The sequence below is a fragment of the Mytilus galloprovincialis genome, chromosome 7 (genome assembly GCF_965363235.1).
Source record: "Mytilus galloprovincialis chromosome 7, xbMytGall1.hap1.1, whole genome shotgun sequence".
In the NCBI taxonomy this organism is placed as follows: domain Eukaryota; kingdom Metazoa; phylum Mollusca; class Bivalvia; order Mytilida; family Mytilidae; genus Mytilus; species Mytilus galloprovincialis.
In genome coordinates, this window is record NC_134844.1 from 65237553 (window position 1) to 65257647 (window position 20095).

A 20095-nucleotide genomic window follows, 5' to 3' on the forward strand; every position below is an offset into this window, starting at 1 on the left:
ATCACAACACCATTTGTATTTATATACTATACATGTAGATAGTGTAAAAAAAATAAAACTCTGGAACGATGAACAGAAAATGGAACATTAACAATGATTAAAAAAAAAATGGTATTTTTACCTAATAGTGATATGATAGTGGGATTTTGTATTGACAGTTTTTATGGACATTTACTTTTAGATATACCTTGGAGTATGGAACATATACCTTTGTTATACATGTATCTTTCTTTTTTGTTACAGTATCGAGAAAAACAGAGTGATTGGTTTGGTCAGCATGGTAAGAACTGACATGTGACAGTTTGCATCATGGGGGATCCTAATGGAAAATTGTGTGTAAGTAAAATAAAATCTCTTATGTCTGAGATTTTTATTTCATGTACATTAATTATAACCCATGGATCAAAGTTCTGTAGGGTATAATGTTTTTGACTTTGTCCATCAGTCCTGTTCTAGTCATCCCAACTCCTCTGAAACCACTCAACAGAATTTTATAAAACTCTGTAGATAACAAGAACAAAATATGTAGATGTGTTTATCGACAGAAAATTACGATACACTGTTTTTTCTTTCATTACAATACATTGCAATATTAAAAAAAAAAATGTCAGATTTTTATAAATAAGCAAGTTATAATATAACTTCTGAATGAATTAAAATAAATCTTACACAATCGTCTTTGGATGCGTTATATGTGGGCACACTGTGACCATGTGATTGTTTCAAATCATCAATCATTTGATTCAAATGTCATGAATGTGGGAGATTAATAAATGATGTAAAAAAATCTGTAAACACATAAACATGATAAAGACAAGAAGAAGAATTTAAAATTTGCAAATCCAAAAACAAACAAAATTTGCAGAGTTTTCTCCAGCTGGGATGCGTTGGTTTTTATTGAGTCCTAAGTTAAATTATGACCATATTTGTTGACCATTGTAACAACTAGATATGGCTTTTTATTCCCTCTATGTCATGTGTGCGTTTTTGAAATTTGCATGTGAATATTAACAGAACTTCTCATTATTACCATGTAAATATTTTTTGTTAAAAATGCAAAATAACTTCAAAATGTATGTACACATTATACTTATGATACTTTTTTTTCTTGTAGCACAGAACCTTTACTCATTTGTTTAAATCCGAGAAATAAGATTGGTTTACTGTGGCATCAATTCTAGAAAACACCTTTTCCACTGTTAAGCTACAAGTTCCAAATATAAGAGATACTTTTGTCATCCTACTTACACCTGAAATATACTTTTATTAATTGTTGCAATGCCAATGGCGTCTTTGCAGGGTTACTCACACTAACAAAGAAATTCACTTATGTTAAATCAGGGTACTCACCATTTGACCATGACCTTAGGATGAAAGACAACAGCCAAAGCACCCTTCCTTTGCTTTTAATTTTTTTCCCCAATAATACATGTACATGTATGATTTTGTATACATTATTGTTCTTCTAAAACTTCATGCAATGAAAATAGCATGAAATATATGCTTTCAAAATGTTGCTAAACATTTCTTTGTTCATATCTCGCAAAAGTGTAATTATCTTCTTTTCATACTGGAACCATTCACATGTGCTTCGATACAATGACCATATTTCTGGCGACTACATGATGTTTGGCTAATTAAAATGATTAAAATCTGTTTGTAAGTGCTGTTATACATAACAAAAAAAGTAGAATAACAGAAATACTGAAATCCAAGAAAAATCCTACAACAACCATGACAACTGACAAAATCTAATCACCAAATTCATCAAGCAACATAATCCAACGTTAACAGTTCTGAATATAAGTTACACAATACTTTACAATTGTTAAGCACTGGTTATGTTTCATGCTATTTAAAATCCAAATAATTATAAACAACCTTGGCTTATGTAGTTAGGATTAATTTCTGCAAGCACTTAGTATAATAAACATACTGCCCTCAATTGATGCAATTCTGGGCTGGCAAACAACTGCATTCAGAAATATTAATTCAACACTTGCAACTTCGTCTTAACATGCTTAATGTTAAATTTATTTTTCTTTATTGGATATTGTACCTCAACACTTAAGACAGTATATATATTTACTACATATTTATTTTTGTATTTTTTTTCTTTTCTAGATCAGATAACACAGGATGTTACCACTGTGGTATGGCTATCAATTCATGGCATTAGTGAGCCGAAAGGTTTGTAAATATTGTAGCTTTGCCTTTTATTTTTCAACCTTTTATTTTTAATTTTGTGCTAAATGAGGTCTTAATTTCCATTTAAGTTAAATATTTCTTTACAATTATGGAAACAATGCTGAATTTTCTGTTTCCATTCTCTAACTGAAGTTTGCATCAACCAAATAATATAAAAAATGTATACACAATGCTTATTCACACAAATTTTTAATGAAGCATGAATTTGGGTACATTCACTTTTAACGTTATGGGTTTATATGTCCGTTTGATACAACCGCAAAAATAATTAAAAAAAATTTAGTTGATATTTGTTATACGTTGTTGTCATCTGCCTTGTTGAGCGTCATTCAAGACCAATGATTTCGGGATAATAACTTTAGTATGTATAAGTAAATAGAAATCTATGACCACAAAAGGAAGATTGGGATTGATTTTTAGAGTTTTGGTTCCAACAGTTTAGGAATGAGGGGCCAAAAGGGTCCAAAATTAAACTTTGTTTGATTTCATCAAAAATTGAATTATTGGGGTTCTTTGATATGCCGATTCTAATCGTTTATTTAGATTTGTGATGCCTGGGCCCCTTTATCAAATTGGTCCACATTGAGTTCTAGAGGTTCCAAAATTGAACTTTCTTTGATTTCATCAAAAATTGAATTGTTGGGGTTCTTTTTAAAATATGCTGAATCAAATCATGTATTTAGATTTTGTATATTGGACCATAGCAGGTAAATGTCCAATTTAATTTTTTTAAGTTCTAACACAACATTCATTGCGTGTCAACTAGCTATGTAGGCCAAAAATTAATTATTGTTTGTTTCCCTTTCCACGACTAACCCTGTAAAATCACTGCAACACGAAAATTTTTATTGGCCATTCTTGTCCAAATTTTTTTTTTCTATGTTGGTTTTTAGTGATATCTTTCCGATGCGTTGGTTTTTTTTTTATACCTTTCTGATGCTGCAGTCATCAAACGTTTTAAATCAAAGCTTTTTTGCTTTGAAGCTTCTATATGATTTGGAATCAAGGAAAACAAACATAATGCCTTGCCACATGATTTGTGTTGTGTGCAAGGGTAATCTTAAATCTGAAGCATCTTTCAACCCACTGAGTGCACCTTGATTGGATTTGTCTTTAACCTCTGTTCCTGTTTAAAGGATAAAATCTTTTAAGTAAAAATAGTCTGAGACGTCTGAACAGGTTGAGCACAAGTCAGGAAATATATTTCCTGCTTTCAGAGAACGTCCCTGATTTCTGGTGTAAAAAAAAAGTTTAAATGTGATTTCATTTTTATGCCCCACCTACGATTGCCCCACCTACGATAGTAGAGAGGCATTATGTTTTCTGGTCTGTGCCTCCGTTCGTTCGTTCGTTAGTTCGTCCATCTGTGTGTCCGTTCGCTTCAGGTTTAAGTTTTTGGTTAAGGTAGTTTTTGAAGAATTTGAAGTCCATTCAGCTTAGTACACATGTTCCCCATGATATGATCTTTCTAATTTTAATGCCAAATTATAGTTTTGACCCAAGTTTCATGGTCCACTGAACATAGAAAATGATAGAGCAAAGTTCAGGTTAAAGTTTTTGATCAAGGTAGTTTTTTAACTTTAACTTTCTTAAACTATCCTGGGTTTGTACCAAACTTGGACAGAAGCTTGTTTATGATCATAAGATAGTATCCAGAACTTAATTTTGTAAAAAATTAAATTCATTTTTTCGGTATTTTTCGGGCGTCAATCAAATGTTGTCCGTGCATTAACTCATGAACCGTTCAACCAAAGCTTTTAAAATTTTAATATGTTGTTACTGACAACTAAATGAAGGTCAAGTTCAATAATGGCGATTTTGACTTTTACCGTTCAGGAGTTATGGTTCTTGAAAGATTGAAAAATGGTTTTTCCAGTCGTGTCCGTGCATTTACGCATGAACTGTTCTACCAAAGCTTCCCAAATTTTAATATGTTGTTACTGATGACAAAATGGAGGTCAAGTTCAATAATGACGATTTTGACTTTTACCGTTCAGGAGTTATGGTTCTTGAAAGACTGAAAAATGCAGTTTCCAGTGGTGTCCGTGTATTTACACGTGAACTGTTCTACCAAAGCTTCCCAAATTTTAATATGTTGTTACTGATGACAAAATGGAGGTCAAGTTCAAAATGACGATTTTGACTTTTACCGTTCAGGAGTTATGGTTCTTGAAAGATTGAAAAATGGTGTTTCCAGTCATGTCTGTGCATTTTCTCATGAACCATTCAACCAAAGCTTTTGAAATTTTTATATGTTGTTACTGATGACAAAATAGAGATCAAGTTCAACATGTTCAATAATGACGATTTTGACTTTTACCGTTCAGGAGTTATGGTTCTTGAAAGATCGTAAAATGGCGTTTCCATTCACTTTATTGCATTTACTCATGAACCATTCAATCTAAGCTTTTCTAATTTTAATATGTTGTTACTGACAACTAAATGGAGGTCAAGTTTAATAATGGCGATTTTGACTTTTACCGTTCAGGAGTTATGGTTCTTGAAAGATTGAAAAATGGTTTTTCCAGTCGTGTCTGTGCATTTACACATGAACTGTTCTACCAAAGCTTCCCAGATTTTAATATGTTGTTACTGATGACAAAATAGAGGTCAAGTTCAATAATGACGATTTTGACTTTTACCGTTCAGGAGTTATGGTTCTTGAAAGACTGAAAAATGGAGTTTCCAGTCGTGTCCGTGTATTTACACATGAACTGTTCTACCAAAGCTTCCCAAATTTTAATATGTTGTTACTGATGACAAAATGGAGGTCAAGTTCAAAATGACGATTTTGACTTTTACCGTTCAGGAGTTATGGTTCTTGAAAGATTGAAAAATGGTGTTTCCAGTCATGTCCGTGCATTTTCTCATGAACCATTCAACCAAAGCTTTTGAAATTTTTATATGTTGTTACTGATGACAAAATAGAGGTCAAGTTCAACATGTTCAATAATGACGATTTTGACTTTTACCGTTCAGGAGTTATGGTTCTTGAAAGATCGTAAAATGGCGTTTCCATTCACTTTATTGCATTTACTCATGAACCATTCAATCTAAACTTTTCTAATTTTAATATGTTGATACTGATGACAAAATGGAGGTCAAATTTGATATTGACGATTTTCCCTTTCACCATTCATCAGTAATGGTTCTTGTGATATTGCTAAGACACAAATAAATGTTAATAAATCCGGTTTGCTGTCGTTGTGACAGCCTCTTGTTTTCCTTTTTTTTGTTCAGCCTGCGATTTACAGCAAAAGTAGGTGAGACACTGGGTTCCGCGGAACCCTTACGAATTTTTTCATTACAAATTTTATTCATCACACTATTAGTTATTGCTTTATGATATGGTACAAAAATCAACTAAAAAAATCAATTTTGTTTGCCCCCAGGTGACTTTTAATATGTTTATAGCATTGAAAAAGCTCCAAATTATCTCCCTTTGATGCAAAAATACATTTTTTTGGCATTAAAGTTGAAATATCTTTTTTAAATCATCGATGACCTATATTTTTTATTATTCTTTTCAAAAAGCTGTACATAAACTAAATACTTGTAAAATTTAAGCAATTTCTGTAATTTAGTTCTTTTTTTATTTCGATATTACCTCTTTTTCTCCTATTAGTTCAACAGTAAATAAGGACATTAACAAAAAATTATGCTTCTTTCAGAGGCAGATTGTTAGCGTAAATGAACGGTGACCCAATTTTTTTATTTCATTTTTAGCTCACCTGGCCTAAAAGGCCATGTGAGCTTTTCTCATCACTTGGCGTCCGTCGTCGTCTGTCGTCGTTAACAATTTTTCAAACATCTTCTCCTCTGAAACTACTGAATGGATTTGGATGAAACTTAGCATGATAGTTCCTTAGATTATCCTGCACAAAGTGTGTGCTTCGATTTTTGATCCGTCAAAAAACATGGCCGCCCTTACTTTAAATAGAACATAGGGGTCAAATGCAGTTTTTGGCTTATATCTCAAAAACGAAAGCATTTAGAGCAAATCTGACGTGGGGTAAAAATGTTCATTAGGTCAAGATCTATCAGCCCTGAAATTTTCAGACGAATCAATCAAACCATTGTTGGGTTGCTGCCACTTAATTGGTAATTTTAAGGAAATTTTGCAGTTTTTGGTCATTATCTTAAATATCATTATAGATAAAGATAAACTGTAAACAGCAAAAATGATAAGCAAAGTAAGATCTACAAATAAGTTAAATATGACCAAAATTGTCAATTGACCCCTTAAGGGGTTATTGTCCTTTAATGACAATTTTTTCACAATTTGTTCATCATATTTGCTAACTTTAAAAAATCTTCTCCTCTAAAACTACTCAACCAAATTCAACCAAACTTCAACTGAATGATCAGTAGGGTGTATAAAATAAAGTTTGTGTTTTATTTTCTATTTTGTCTAAAAACATGGCCGTCATGGCTAAAAATAGAACACAGGGTAAAATGCAGTTTTTGGCTTATATCTAAAAAACTCCAGCATTTAGAGCAAATAAGACTAGAAGTTAAAATATTTATTAGGTCAAGGTCTACCTGTCCTGAAATTTTCAATTTGCAATTTGCAAAAAAAATAATTTGTTGTGCTGCTTCCAAAAAATAGAAAATATTCTGACCAGAAAAAAAACCATGTCCCCCTACAAGTTAAATGGTCCATGCCTAACTGTTATTAATGAAATCATTTAACTGTTTTGCTGTTATTGGAGCCCCTTGCCCCTTCTCAGCAGTGGAATAAATCCAAATCATGAATGAAGAAATTCGAAAGAATAACAATTTAATAATGTAACAATAACAATTTTATTGTTAAAATTCTTTTATTGTAACTATAATGTAATAAAAATAACGTCCTGCCGCTCTTCTTGTATGCATATTATATTAGAAGGAAACGTGTAAACATGGTAGAACTTGTATTTCTAATATTGAAGAATTGTTAGCTGTACATGTTTGCCTGGCATGGTTCAATATGTTCAATAAGGCATTGTTTACCAGGTGAGCGATTCAGGCTCTTGAGAGCCTCTTGTTCTATTAAGTATATGATAAAGTTCATTTATCATGTTTATAGAAAAATATAAAGAAATCATATATTAGAAAGAAAAAAAAGATTTATACTGGAGAGCCCCCTTAATATAAACATATTTTATTTGTAATCATCAAAGGGAATGAGACACAAGCTAAGACTTATGATGTCTTCTTTGGTATCTTTTCTTGTCTACATGAAATTTTATTTTGCTGTTATCACAGTCCAGGCAATTACTGAAAACTGTAATATTACTTTTTTATATAATATTACAAGTAAAAGTAATATTACAAAAAATAGTAATATAATTCTTATATTACTAAAACCTGTAATATTGTTATATTACTGAAATGTGTAATATAGTCTCCATATTACATAAAACAGTAATATTACTAGAAAATGCCTATATTACATAGAACTGTAACATAAGGCTAAAAATCACTAGGTTTTCATACTTTAATTAGGGTCCCGCCAAAGGCGGTCCCCTATAGTGATCAGTCTGTCCGTCAGTCCGTCCGTCTGTCCGTCCGTCCGTCCGTCCGTAACACTTTGTGTCTGCTCCATATCTAGAGAACCATTAAGGTTTCAGTTGACAACCCTGTGTCCTGTGGTGAAGATCGTGTCCACTCTATATCTTGAGAACCGTTATGATTTCAAAGTTTATACTTGACATGTATATGAACCAACACCAGAGGGCGTGTCATAATTTATGAACGACTGCCTAGGGCATAGTTCAAGGTCAAAAACTTTGGTTTCAGTTGACAACCCCATGTCCTATGGTAAAGATCGTGTCCGCTCTATATCTTGAGAACCTTTATCATTTCAAAGTTTATACTTGACATGTTTATAAACCAACACCAAAGGGTGTGTCATAATTTATTTACAACTTCATAGGTCAAAGGTCAAGGTCAAAAACTTTGATTTCAGTTGACAAACCCATGTCCTATGGTAAAGATACAATTTTTTAATGCACATTATTCACAGCGGGGCCCACAGAGATGGCTCCCATCTCAATGATATCTAGTTACTATAATAATTTAGACGTATGATGATAATAAATCAATTATTAAACAATTGATTATTCCAAATAATAATAATAATCCAATTAAAGTACATAGTATCAATTCAAAATAAAAAATCCAAAGTAAAACTATTTTCTCCTTACAATGTAAAATATAAAATAAATGCCAAATTTACTAAATCATAAAATGAACTTAATCTCAAAATCAAAATATAAAAGTCTTAAAAGTATTTTCTAAAATTAAATTATGATTCAGAGATAAATTTTGTCTCAACACTGCACAGTCAACTAGTAGACTGGTAAAACAATCTTTTAGGTCTAGTATAATGACATGAGCATGACGAGTAGTGTGAGGTTACGCTTCCAGAACACTGACTGCTATCTTAAAATATTCTCAAAAATAAAAGGGGAGTCAAAAAATACATTTTTGTCCAAACACTACAAAGTCAACTGGAAGACTGATCGTCAGTCCTACAGGTCCAGTATAATAGACTTTAGCAGTGCAAGTTTGGGTTTCCGAAGGGTGACTGCTCTTCCAAAATTTTGCAACGATATTTATACTAAAACACAAAATAACTCAATTTATCCCCACATGTTAATATTACTCTCATTAGCAAAAATAGACTTTAATTAACAACGCCTAATCATATAATGTTTTGATAAAATCTGTGGATGCTAATTGTCGAGCCTGCAACTTTTGTTGCAGAAAGCTCGACATAGGGATAGTGATCCGGCGGCAGCGGTGTTAGCTAACTTCTTAAAAGCTTTATATTTTAGAAGGTGGAAGACCTGGATGCTTCATACTTTGTATATAGATGCCTCATGTTACGAAGTTTCTGTCAGTCACATGTCCAATGTCCTTGACCTCATTTTCATGGTTCAGTGACCACTTGAAAAAAAAGTTCAGATTTTTTGTAATGTTGAATTCTCTCTTATTATAAGTAATAGGATAACTATATTTGATATGTACGTACCTTGAAAGGTCCTCATGTCTGTCAGACAGTTTTCACTTGACCTCGACCTCATTTCATGGATCAGTGAACAAGGTTAAGTTTTGGTGGTCAAGTCCATATCTCAGATACTACAAGCAATATGGCTAGTATATTCGGTGTATGGAAGGACTGTAAGGTGTACATGTCCAACTGGCAGGTGTCATCTGAACTTGACCTCATTTTCATGGTTCAGTGGTAAGTTATATTAATCTGAAGATCTGTTTACTTTATTGTGATGATTCTTTATCTTATTTTAGAGTGATCATGTTTATTAAAAATACATGTTGTGCCGTATCTCAGAAACTATTTATGATTATTCCATAAATCTTCACACACTTTTTGGTTATATTAAAACCACAAAAGGAAGATTCAGATTTTTTTTTGGTGGTGATGGTCCAAACTGTTTAGGAATTACGGGCCAAGACCAGTATTTTTCTATCTATATCTATATAGTCAATCTAGACTTCAAAAAAAGAGTGACGAAAGATACCAGAGGAACAGTCAAACTTATAAATCAACTAAAATAAATTGACAACATGCACCTGGCTAAAAATAAAAAAGACAAACAATAGAACACATGACAGACACAACATAGGAAAATGAAGAATAAGCAACACGAATCCCATCAAAAATTGGGGGTCATCTCAGGTGCTCCGGAATGGTAAGCAGATTCTGCTCCACATGTGGCACCCGTCATGTTGCTTATGTAATAACAAGTCCGGTAAATAGTCTAATTTGGTAGGTCACATTCATGAAAGGGAAGGGGATTGTAGTAACAACATAAGGAACATATCCGATATCATTTGTGAAACAGTTATTTCATAACTTCAACTTATTAATACCTCAAGTAGAAGGTTGCATTGGGATTTTCACACCAAAATGTATGTCGCTTGAAAAATGTCTCACTGAGTCATGAAATGTTTACAGATATGGTGTGTCTGAATGATCTTGATGTGAATGTTTCTTTAAATTTAATTTCTTATTGTATGTTGATAAGTTTATCTTGCTGTTAAAAAGTGTTATACAATAGTATATATACATGTGTATATTTAAAAAACTGACTGCATGACAAATCTCAAGTGACTTAAGAAAATAATGTGATTCTAATTGTCTAGTTTATTGAAATATTTTCTTCTTTTTTCACTTTTTTTATAATTTATTGTCTTAGTTCACTTTTTTGAAAATTTTGCTTTTCAATGTTTTATATACTCATCCTCTAATGCTGTTTTATTTGATTTTTTAGCAATCCATGGTGAATTTAAGTCACCCAGAAATACTGACAATAAAGAATGTAACAAAAGATAATGCTGGATGGTATGGTTGCTTGATTTCTAATCCACTTGGTAGATATTACCAGACTGCCTGGCTAACAGTTTTAGGTAAAGGCTTAGATAAGAATGAGAAATGTTTGTTTTTCACCAAGAAATAATACGTCTTAGAGCAAAATATTCACATAAAAATGATTTAATCGTTTGGAGAATTTAATAATCAATTTTCGATTACATCATTATCAATAAATTTTTTATAGACTGTCATAAAAATAGAAGGTTTGGCATCATGAAAATTGGAAATGTACAGTTTTTTCTAAAAAAAATAATTCTTTTAATGCCGCCACAACTGAACGTCATATTATTTTACCCCTGTCAGTGTCTCTCTGTATGTCCTTCCCATTATGGGTGTACAGTTATTCCACTTAACTCCTCCTACAGTTTGAATTCTAGGAAGTTTTCACTCTGATGTCTGTTTGTAGTCTTTGTACATGTATTGAAGGTGTGCATGTGGTCAGGGTTTTGATTTTGTTTAATATTTGCTCTTAATCATTTTTTGTAGTAGTTACTTGCATAAGGGGAGCTCGCATACAGATAATTGTCCTACAGTTTTATGCTAGGAAGTGTTCACTTAGTTGGTGGTTTTTCCATTTTTTGTGCATGGGGTCAGGATTTTGATTCTTATTTATATTTGCTCTTTTGGGTGATAATATAATTTACCTTTGTCATATTTAAAGTAAAGTGTTAGACAGTTATTTTTAAATAAGACTTTGCATCTGCAGGGGTATCATTTGTGTCTGTCAAAGAAATCCAACATTGACTTTGCTATAAAACAGTTTCAGAGTGAAGTGTGGCCAGGGATTTCACTTAGTCTAGTTTGTATTGTGTAATAATTAAATTTTGTATGTCATACATGTGATTCTTCCGATGGGAGTCGAAATCTCTTGTTTTTCAGACCCTCTTCCATCCCTCCCATTAAAATTTGAAATCTACAACTTTTGAAAATGTCAACATCGAAAAAGTTTCAGTAAACATTTTTGTTTATAGAATTAAAACTGACAGGGTAAAACTCTTGAGAAACTCGAAATTGATATCGGAAAAGTCTGTAAAAACAGAAGGTCACCATTTCTTTTTCTTGTTTTTGTGTCGTAAGGTAAATAGCTTCGAGTAATCAATGAAGGTGTTTATTATTAGACTATATATACAGCAATAACAAATTATTGGCAATTACCTGGTCATCAACTAGCTAGTTTAAGACACACGTCTGGATGATTAAAAGTGAAATACTGACAATGGATTAAGATGTAAAAAAAAAGACTTTAATTTGATGCTGTTGAAAACATTGAACAGTTATAGTACTGAGCCTCAAAGACAAATGTCTTAATGAAATCAAATACGATATTTATGGCTTGTTTTCTATCTAAACCAATGGAATACCTAAGTATAAGTATGTTTGTCTTTGAAAATTCTAAATTTTTATAATTTGATGAAATGCAAACTATGTTATCCCATAGACATATAATGTATTATACATGTATGTCTCTGTTATTACCAAATACCCTAGCAGCAAATTAAAAACAACCAATTATCTAGCCATATTTTCTCTGCCTGGAGATCTGATTTTAAATTGTACAAGTCCAGTGCCATTGGGTCAAGATCATGCTTACTACACTTCTTGCCAAGCTGACTATGGTGACCCTAATGACTTTATTAAACATATTGAGACAGCTACCTACCAGAAAGCCACTGCTCAATAGTGTTACCAAAGTTGACATTATGTAGCTTAAGCAGAGATACTTTTTACCAACTATATATGATGGCTGATCACTTTATCTTAACTTTATATATGTAATAAATAAATATTTGAAACCCCCTTATCTTATATTTCTATCAAGTAAAAATGGCTATGCAGGTGCTTAAAGTATAGAACACTTACAAAAAAGGAGAATAAGCAGTTTTAACACCAAAAATAATCATGGCGTTCATCGTTAAAAATGTTGAATTTGATACACACTTTAGAGTAACTTATGTAGTGGGTTATTCAGTGTGCACCACATTTTTTTTAATGATATTATTCCTTCATAGACAGAAAAAAATATTACAATCATTCCTAAAATAAAGACTTTTAACAATTAAAAGTTTGATGAGGAGGAAAAAAGGATTGAATTGGTTATAAATATTGTAGATAAGCCAGCTATTGAGCTGGCACATATTTACCATTTCCTTTCAAACATATTATTTCATCTTTTGAAAACTTTTTAATTACAAATACTTTAATTGCAGATGAACAAGCAGAAGCAGTAGACATTAGGTCAGGAGGAACAAACGATAAAGAGCAAATAGTAATCTACATTATCGGTGGTGTCGCATCAGTAGTTGTTCTCTTCCTGTTACTCCTGATATTTATATGTTATAGACGTTACAAGAGGGTTCAGTCCAGCAAATATAGAAATGTCAAGAGAGTAATTGTCATGACACAGGCTAGTTTCAATATTCAAACATATTTTATTACTGATAAGTTCAAATACAAGTGCACAAAAAAGAATATGTTTGACTTATTCGGTTATAATTAGGAAATGAAGTTTTATGAGGAAGTTGTCTTTATATGGTGTAAAAGTTACAAAGTAAGTCTTAAGAAAGGAAGATAATTGAGATTCATTAAATGTTCATCAGTAATGTTTAGATTATGAAAATAGAGATATTCAATCTAGACAGAATCTAATTTAGTTTTAAGGAAGTTTTTGTCAATTTTAGATTTGAATATTTATAACAGCTTTGCATATGGACTTGCTTCATTTATTATTAGCGATAGTCTGTGTGCTCTTCAAACTTTTATGATGTTTATTTCTATTACAAAATCATGATAATTAAAAAAATGACATGGATCTGCACACAAATTTGAAACAGGTATACATTTTAATTTCATATCAGAATGTTTTGCATCAATTCCAGAATGAGAATTACCATCCATACAAATCTTATGATGGTACACAACCATTTGTTTTACCCACAATCAGAATTGAACCTGGTCCAAGAAGACGCTTGTCATCTGATTTGACCATGATGTCAGAGTATGATCTCCCTCTGGACAAACACTGGGAATTTAGACGGGAACAGTAAGTTAAAGCATAACATTGACCATTCCATGAAAGTTATTATACTGTAAAGACATATATATTGACTCATGACAACATTTAAACTTATATCTGTCGACCCACAAATAGCATTGCTCACTGTTTCTGACATCCAGATTGTTTCTTTGGTTAAAAGCTGTATAATGACCTGATATTTGATTGGTTGTATCAATTTTCAGATGAATTCAATAGATATTGTAACCACTGTAGTATGAAATATAACAAGAAGTTTTTCCAAAAACTCTTTTTTTCCAAGGTTTAACATTTTCTCATATATATACTGGAATCATTAGGGCTCAACAATAACACTTGTCTGATTGTCTTGTACTAGAGGATAAAAAGGTCAGACAAGTAAAAGCTATATCAATATTAATTTAATTTAACAGGTTTATATGCTCTTATAATATACTAGATTATGGAGTGTGTGTCCGAGCGAGAATATTTAGTCAGACGTCAGTCGCTACCCTGATATACCCTATCTTTTTTGGGTAATTAATACAGATAGCGTTTGACATCTTTAGCTGAACAGATTTATCATTTTTTCATAACTTAATTCATTGTATGCTGGTTCATATTCTGGACACCAGTCTTTGCTCCTTTCTAATATAATTCACAAACAAAAAACAAATAGGAAGCTTAGAAATGGAAAAATATTAAATACTTAACTCGTTCAAAGGGTAATTACACGTCTCAATCTTCAAAATCGCCTATCTAAAAGTACTACCATCGCTAACATTTTTAAAAATAAAAATCGTGGTTACCCTTCTATCGATAAGTGTCATGCCAAAAAATGAGTAACATGTCCCTGTCTTTCCACCAACAATACGGTAAGGTCCACACTTAATGGTCGCTCATTTTCTTTAAAATTTGAAACTGATATAACTTGAAAAACAAACAGTCTTATTTATTTACTCACATGAAACAAACCAGGATGCGGTATTCAGTACGTAGGTTAAACTGGTCGATATTTATCTAAACGCACTCAAGAAAATAACCCAATAAATTCAAAAGTATCATTTATCAACACCTTAAGAAGCACAGTCATCCTATCAAATATTTAGCAGTTCAACCTTTGGAAGAAGTAAATAAGCAGCCTGGTGAATCTCATTCAAAGTTTGTACAATCACGGAAAATAATTGAATTAAATTAGATTAAAAAATATCAAGAACCGATACTGTTAACATTTTGGATATTGTTTCTAAAACTGTTCGAAAAAAAACATTCTCATGGTCGTAGAAAAAATCACAATCAAAGAAAATTTCGGACCAATCACACCAATATTTCGGACCTAATTTCTATTTAAAAAAACAACGGCAGACATTATCTGTTAACAAAGCTCTGTTCATTACCGATTAATAAGTTAAATAAAATTTTAGAGGATTGCAACACAATTTCATATAGCAGTCCTAAGTACGAAATTGTTCAAATTATAATGGCATATTGTTATTCTAAACTGTTTCCTAAAATTGATCGTCCTGAAGATCATAAAAAACATTTTATTAAAATAAAGTATGTCAATAAAGGTTTTGATTTTGTAAATATTGCTGGTATTTTTAACAACCATTCTGTTAAAGAACAAATTCCTGGATATTTTGATAATACTGAGCTCCCTCTTATTTGTTATATTTACAAGAAATCTACCTGGAAATTTGTGTTAAATTATAGCCAATTGTGTAAAGATTTTAATATCAGTGAAAATACACCTACTTCATGTAATTGCAGTAATTCCAAATACATTTATGGACCAATTTCCCATGTTATAACAGGAGATCTTAACATATTTCAAGACGGAGAGTTAAAATCATTCCTCAGTAAAGGACCTAATTATCTTCCCCAGTCAATTATAAATTGGAATGAGTGTCGTAATATCATCCATGACTCACTCTGTACTTACTGTATGAAATGGATAAAACTGGAAAAAGCTGACAAAAAATTCGACTTTAAAAAAAAAACAAGATACAAATCCAATGAATTTACATTGACATGCCTATCAGACGGTGCCTCATATGCAAGTCTGATTTGACTTGGCATTGTTAAAAAGTAGATCCTAAGTTCTGTGACATGACTAGTTTCAGTTTTTCTTGACTCATAATTTTTGAAAAATATTTCAAAAGATATAAAACTAACTTCTGTTCTATTGTTTTAAATTTCTTTTGTTCCTTGAATCAACTTATAATGCAAAGTCCTCCTGGACAAGTTGAAAAAAATGTTATTGTAGAGGCCTGATCATGCAATACAATGTGAGAAACTTGATTTTCTGGTAATTTTTTAAAAGAGCAAATATAACATTCTCACATTACCTAGATAAAAAAAAAACATGTGTCTCGGTACAAAATTGTTCAAAAACACTGAAAATTGTAAATCATTAGTAATAAATGGTTTAACCCATTAAAACATTTAATCCATCACTGCAAATGTTTGCACCTGTCCTAAGTCAGGAATCTGATGTACAGTAGTTGTAGTTTGTTTATATAATTTATATGTGTTTCTCGTTTCTTGTTTTTAGCTCACCTGGCCCGAAGGTCCAAGTGAGCTTTTCTCATCACTTGGCGTCCGTCAACCATCGTCGTTAACTTTTATAAAAATCTTCTCCTCTGAAACTACTGGGCCAAATTTAACCAAATATGGCCAAAACATTATTAGGGTATCTAGTTTAAAAATTGTGTCCAGTGACCCGGCCAACCAACCAAGATGGCCGCCAGGGCTAAATATAGAACATAGGGGTAAAATGCAGCTTTTGGCTTATAACTCAAAAACCAAAGCATTTAGAACAAATCTGACATAGAGTGAAATTGTTTATCAGGTCAAGATCTATCTGCCCTAAAAATTTTAGATGAATCGGACAACCTTTTGTTGGGTTGCTACCCCTGAATTTTGCTGTTTTTGGTTATTATCTTGAATATTATCATGATTATAATAGATAGAGATAAACTAAACAGCAATAATGTTCAGCAAAGTAAGTTTTACAAATAAGTCAACATAACCGAAATGGTCAGTTGACCCCTTTAGGAGTTATTGCCCTTTATAGTCAATATTTAACCATTTTTCATAAATCTTAGTTATCACCAAAACACAATTTTGTCATGTCCTTGAATATTCACATAGACAAAAGTGAGCGACACAGGCTCTTTAGAGCCTCTGGTTTTATATAGATTAGAACGTTGGTTTTCCCGTTTGAATGGTTTTACTCTAGTAATTTTGGGGCCCTTTATAGCTTGTTGTTCAGTGTGAGCCAAGGCTCTGTGTTAAGGCCGTACATTGACATATAATGGTTTACTTTTATAAATTGTCATTTGGATGGAGAGTTGTCTCATTGGCACTCATACCATATCTTCTTATATCTAAGAAAATGTGTACAACTATTAGAATTTTATTTAGTTATATATATATATGGTTACATCAATCAGTATCTCAATATCTAAATGAATATGAGATGAAATAATTTATTTATTGTTATAGGTTATCACTTGGTGAACCTCTTGGGGAAGGAGCATTTGGTAAAGTTTTTAAAGCAGAAACTGTTGGTTTAAATAAAGCTCCAACAACTGCCATAGCAGTCAAGATGTTGAAGGGTAAAATTTACTTATATATTTTAGATCAAAAATCAAATAGTATTAATGAAAACTGGATTTATGCTTAGGTTTTCTTTTTTTATTAGACAAGCATAAAATTTTGGGAAATAAGAATTGAATTTTTTCCATCTTTTTTATCTTTATTGAAAAATTTGCATTGTTATGGCCCTGCAACGAATATGGCCCGCAACAAAGATGTCGGTGCCATATAGTTTTACCCATGTCAGTAATTCGGTCATTCCGTAATTCTGTCATTCCGTCATTCCATCATTCTGTCATTCCCTAATTCCACAACTAGGAATTGTTAAGTTTCAGTTTTGTTCCGCTTGGCTCATTTTTGCTATAATTATGGGCTTTGAACTTTGATAATTTTTTGAAAATCACAGTTAAAAGGATGAATTGTTTGAGTATAAAGGACAAGATTATAAATATCCAATTAATGTTCTGATTCAAACAATAAAATAATTACAAATCAATTAATGTCATTAGTGCTGTAATGAATTGTTAAAATCTCAATACTTTTATTTTTTGTTTGATGATTCTAGCTGTTAATCTGGATTATCCCACCTCAATCAACAGGCCTTGAAGTAATAAATATTTGAGTCAGTTTTTTGTACTTAAACAAATAAAAACCAATCAAAATGCTGGATTTTATGTTTTGAGCAAGATTTTTGTGCTCCGAGCACTGAGCAAAGTTTTATGACTTCAACCCCAGGTCTAATGAATGTCAAAACAAATCAGTGACAGGTTGACCTTGTTCCTAATTAAATTTGTTCAGGTTACAATTATGTGATAATCATGTTTTCAATCATAATTTCTTGAAAGGTTTTAAACAGTTGTTTAAAAGTTGAAAAGTTACAAAGTAAAAACGTATTTATAAAAATAAACTTCTCATAGAATAAATCATCACTTTACAATATTATGTCACATGACTGACCAACATGACTTGTGATCACCTGATATATTATATGGTTTATCTTTTCAAAATGAGTGTTGTTTATTCAATTTTCATACACTTTTCTTCAACTCTTTATGATGAACACATACAAAACAATAAGTTATGACAACAAGGAACACAACTCTAGGCTGATTTAACCAATAACAAAAGCTTTATTGTGTCTTCAATATTAAGACAATTGGCAAATTTCCGGATTGCAAAACATATTGACAAATTTACACGAAAAACGTAACAATAAAGATATAAAATGTATTTTATTTGAATAAAACATGACAAATCAAGAATATTAATATTATAACACATAAAAAACAATCAAGGTTTGAGCAAAAAAAATCCTTACTTTTCACTTCAATTGGAAATTTTTTGATCCAATTTTGGACCTGAAAAAAAACTAAGAAAATATTTGTAGTCATGTATAACACACAGGGTATAAATGTAAATGTGTTCGTTATACATACCAAAAGACAGTACTCCTTATTACATAAACATGGATAGTTTGTAGGATCGATTAAAACCCATTTTAATGTCCCATTTATTATGCCCCATTTTGGTGCATTATGTTTTCTGTTCTGTGCGTCCATTCATTCGTTCTTTTGTCTGTCTATTTGTTCATCTGTCCATCCATTGGTTCGTTCTTCTGTCCGTTTGTCCTTCCGTCTGTCTGTCCCGCTTCAGGTTAAAGGATTGGTTAAAGTTTTTGGTAGAGGTAGTTTTTGATGAAGTTGAAGTCCAATCAACTTGAAACTTAGGGCTCATGTTTTCTATTTTATAATCTTTGTAATTTTTATGCCAAACTAGAAATTTTCCCCCATTTTCAAGGTCCACTGAACATAGAAAATGATAGTGTGGATGGGCTATTCATGTACTGGGGACACATTCTTGTTAGCTATAACCATTTGAGCTTATGTTATAACTAATGACTTGGCGTCCATCATCATCTGTTGTTAACTATTTCAAAAAACCTTCTCTGAAGCTACTGGGCCAAAGATTTCAAACTTTAACAAAAAAAAATTTCCTTAATTATCTGGTATCTTGCTTATAAATTGTATCCGAAGTTTTGATCCATCGACAAACATGGCTGCCATTGTTGGGTTCCTGCCACTAAATTGGTTATCTTAAGGATTTTTTTTAGTTTTTGTATGAAATTAATTAAAGATAAAGATAAACTGTAAACAGCAAAAAATGTTCAGCAAAGTAACATGTTCAAAAATGTTTTTTATGACAAAAATTGTCAATTGACCCGTTACGGAGTTATTGACCTTTAAGGAAAATTACACAAGTTGTTTTATTTTTTTTTTAACTTTATAAATCTTCGCAAATGAATTTAGTATAAATTTGTATTTTATTTCCTTGTACTTCAAGAAACAAAGACACTATGGTTAAAATGGAACAAATGGGTAAAATGCATTTATTTGCTTTTAATGAAAATATGACAGATACAATGAACATTGTATTGGCATTTGTAAGCCTCTTATTATTAAATATAAATTGAAAAGCAAAAACAGTCATTGATGAAAGATTTAAGCAAAAAAACAAACTTGTGAGCAATTCAAGCTCTGCTTGTTCTATTGGGGATCCAAGGCAGTGGCGTAGCCAGGGTTGAAATGATGTGGATGTTTTGCCGAGTCGAGCGAGCCGAAAAATGTTTTGGACCTTTTTGTGCAGAAAATATTTTTTATTTAAGCACATGTACTCCCCCAGAATCCAACACTAGTTAGATTTTTGTTTAAATTCAAAATACCCACCAATTCATATATTTATATTTTTAACCAAATTTTATTGTTTTCTTGAAACTACCATCATTCAATTCATAAATATTTGATGTAAAGTTTCCCCCCCAATCTTCTATTTGACATATCAAAAACCGTTTAAACGGACTCCATTACAGCGGCACTTCTGTATAATTTAGGAACTTCTGA

General features: G+C 31.7%; 1 protein-coding gene across 1 annotated transcript in view; it reads left to right on the forward strand.

Annotated features, from left to right (window-relative positions):
* The window catches only part of LOC143083486 (vacuole membrane protein 1-like), a 31635-nt gene extending 21012 nt beyond the window's left edge, over nucleotides 1–10623 (forward strand). Inside the window, exons 5-7 of the mRNA XM_076259747.1 lie at nucleotides 244–336; nucleotides 2125–2190; nucleotides 10488–10623. Of these exons, the coding sequence (XP_076115862.1) occupies nucleotides 244–291 (48 nt within the window). The 3' untranslated portion in view covers nucleotides 292–336; nucleotides 2125–2190; nucleotides 10488–10623. The remainder of the gene's footprint in view (nucleotides 1–243; nucleotides 337–2124; nucleotides 2191–10487) is intronic.
* The last annotated feature ends 9472 nt before the right edge of the window (nucleotides 10624–20095 follow it).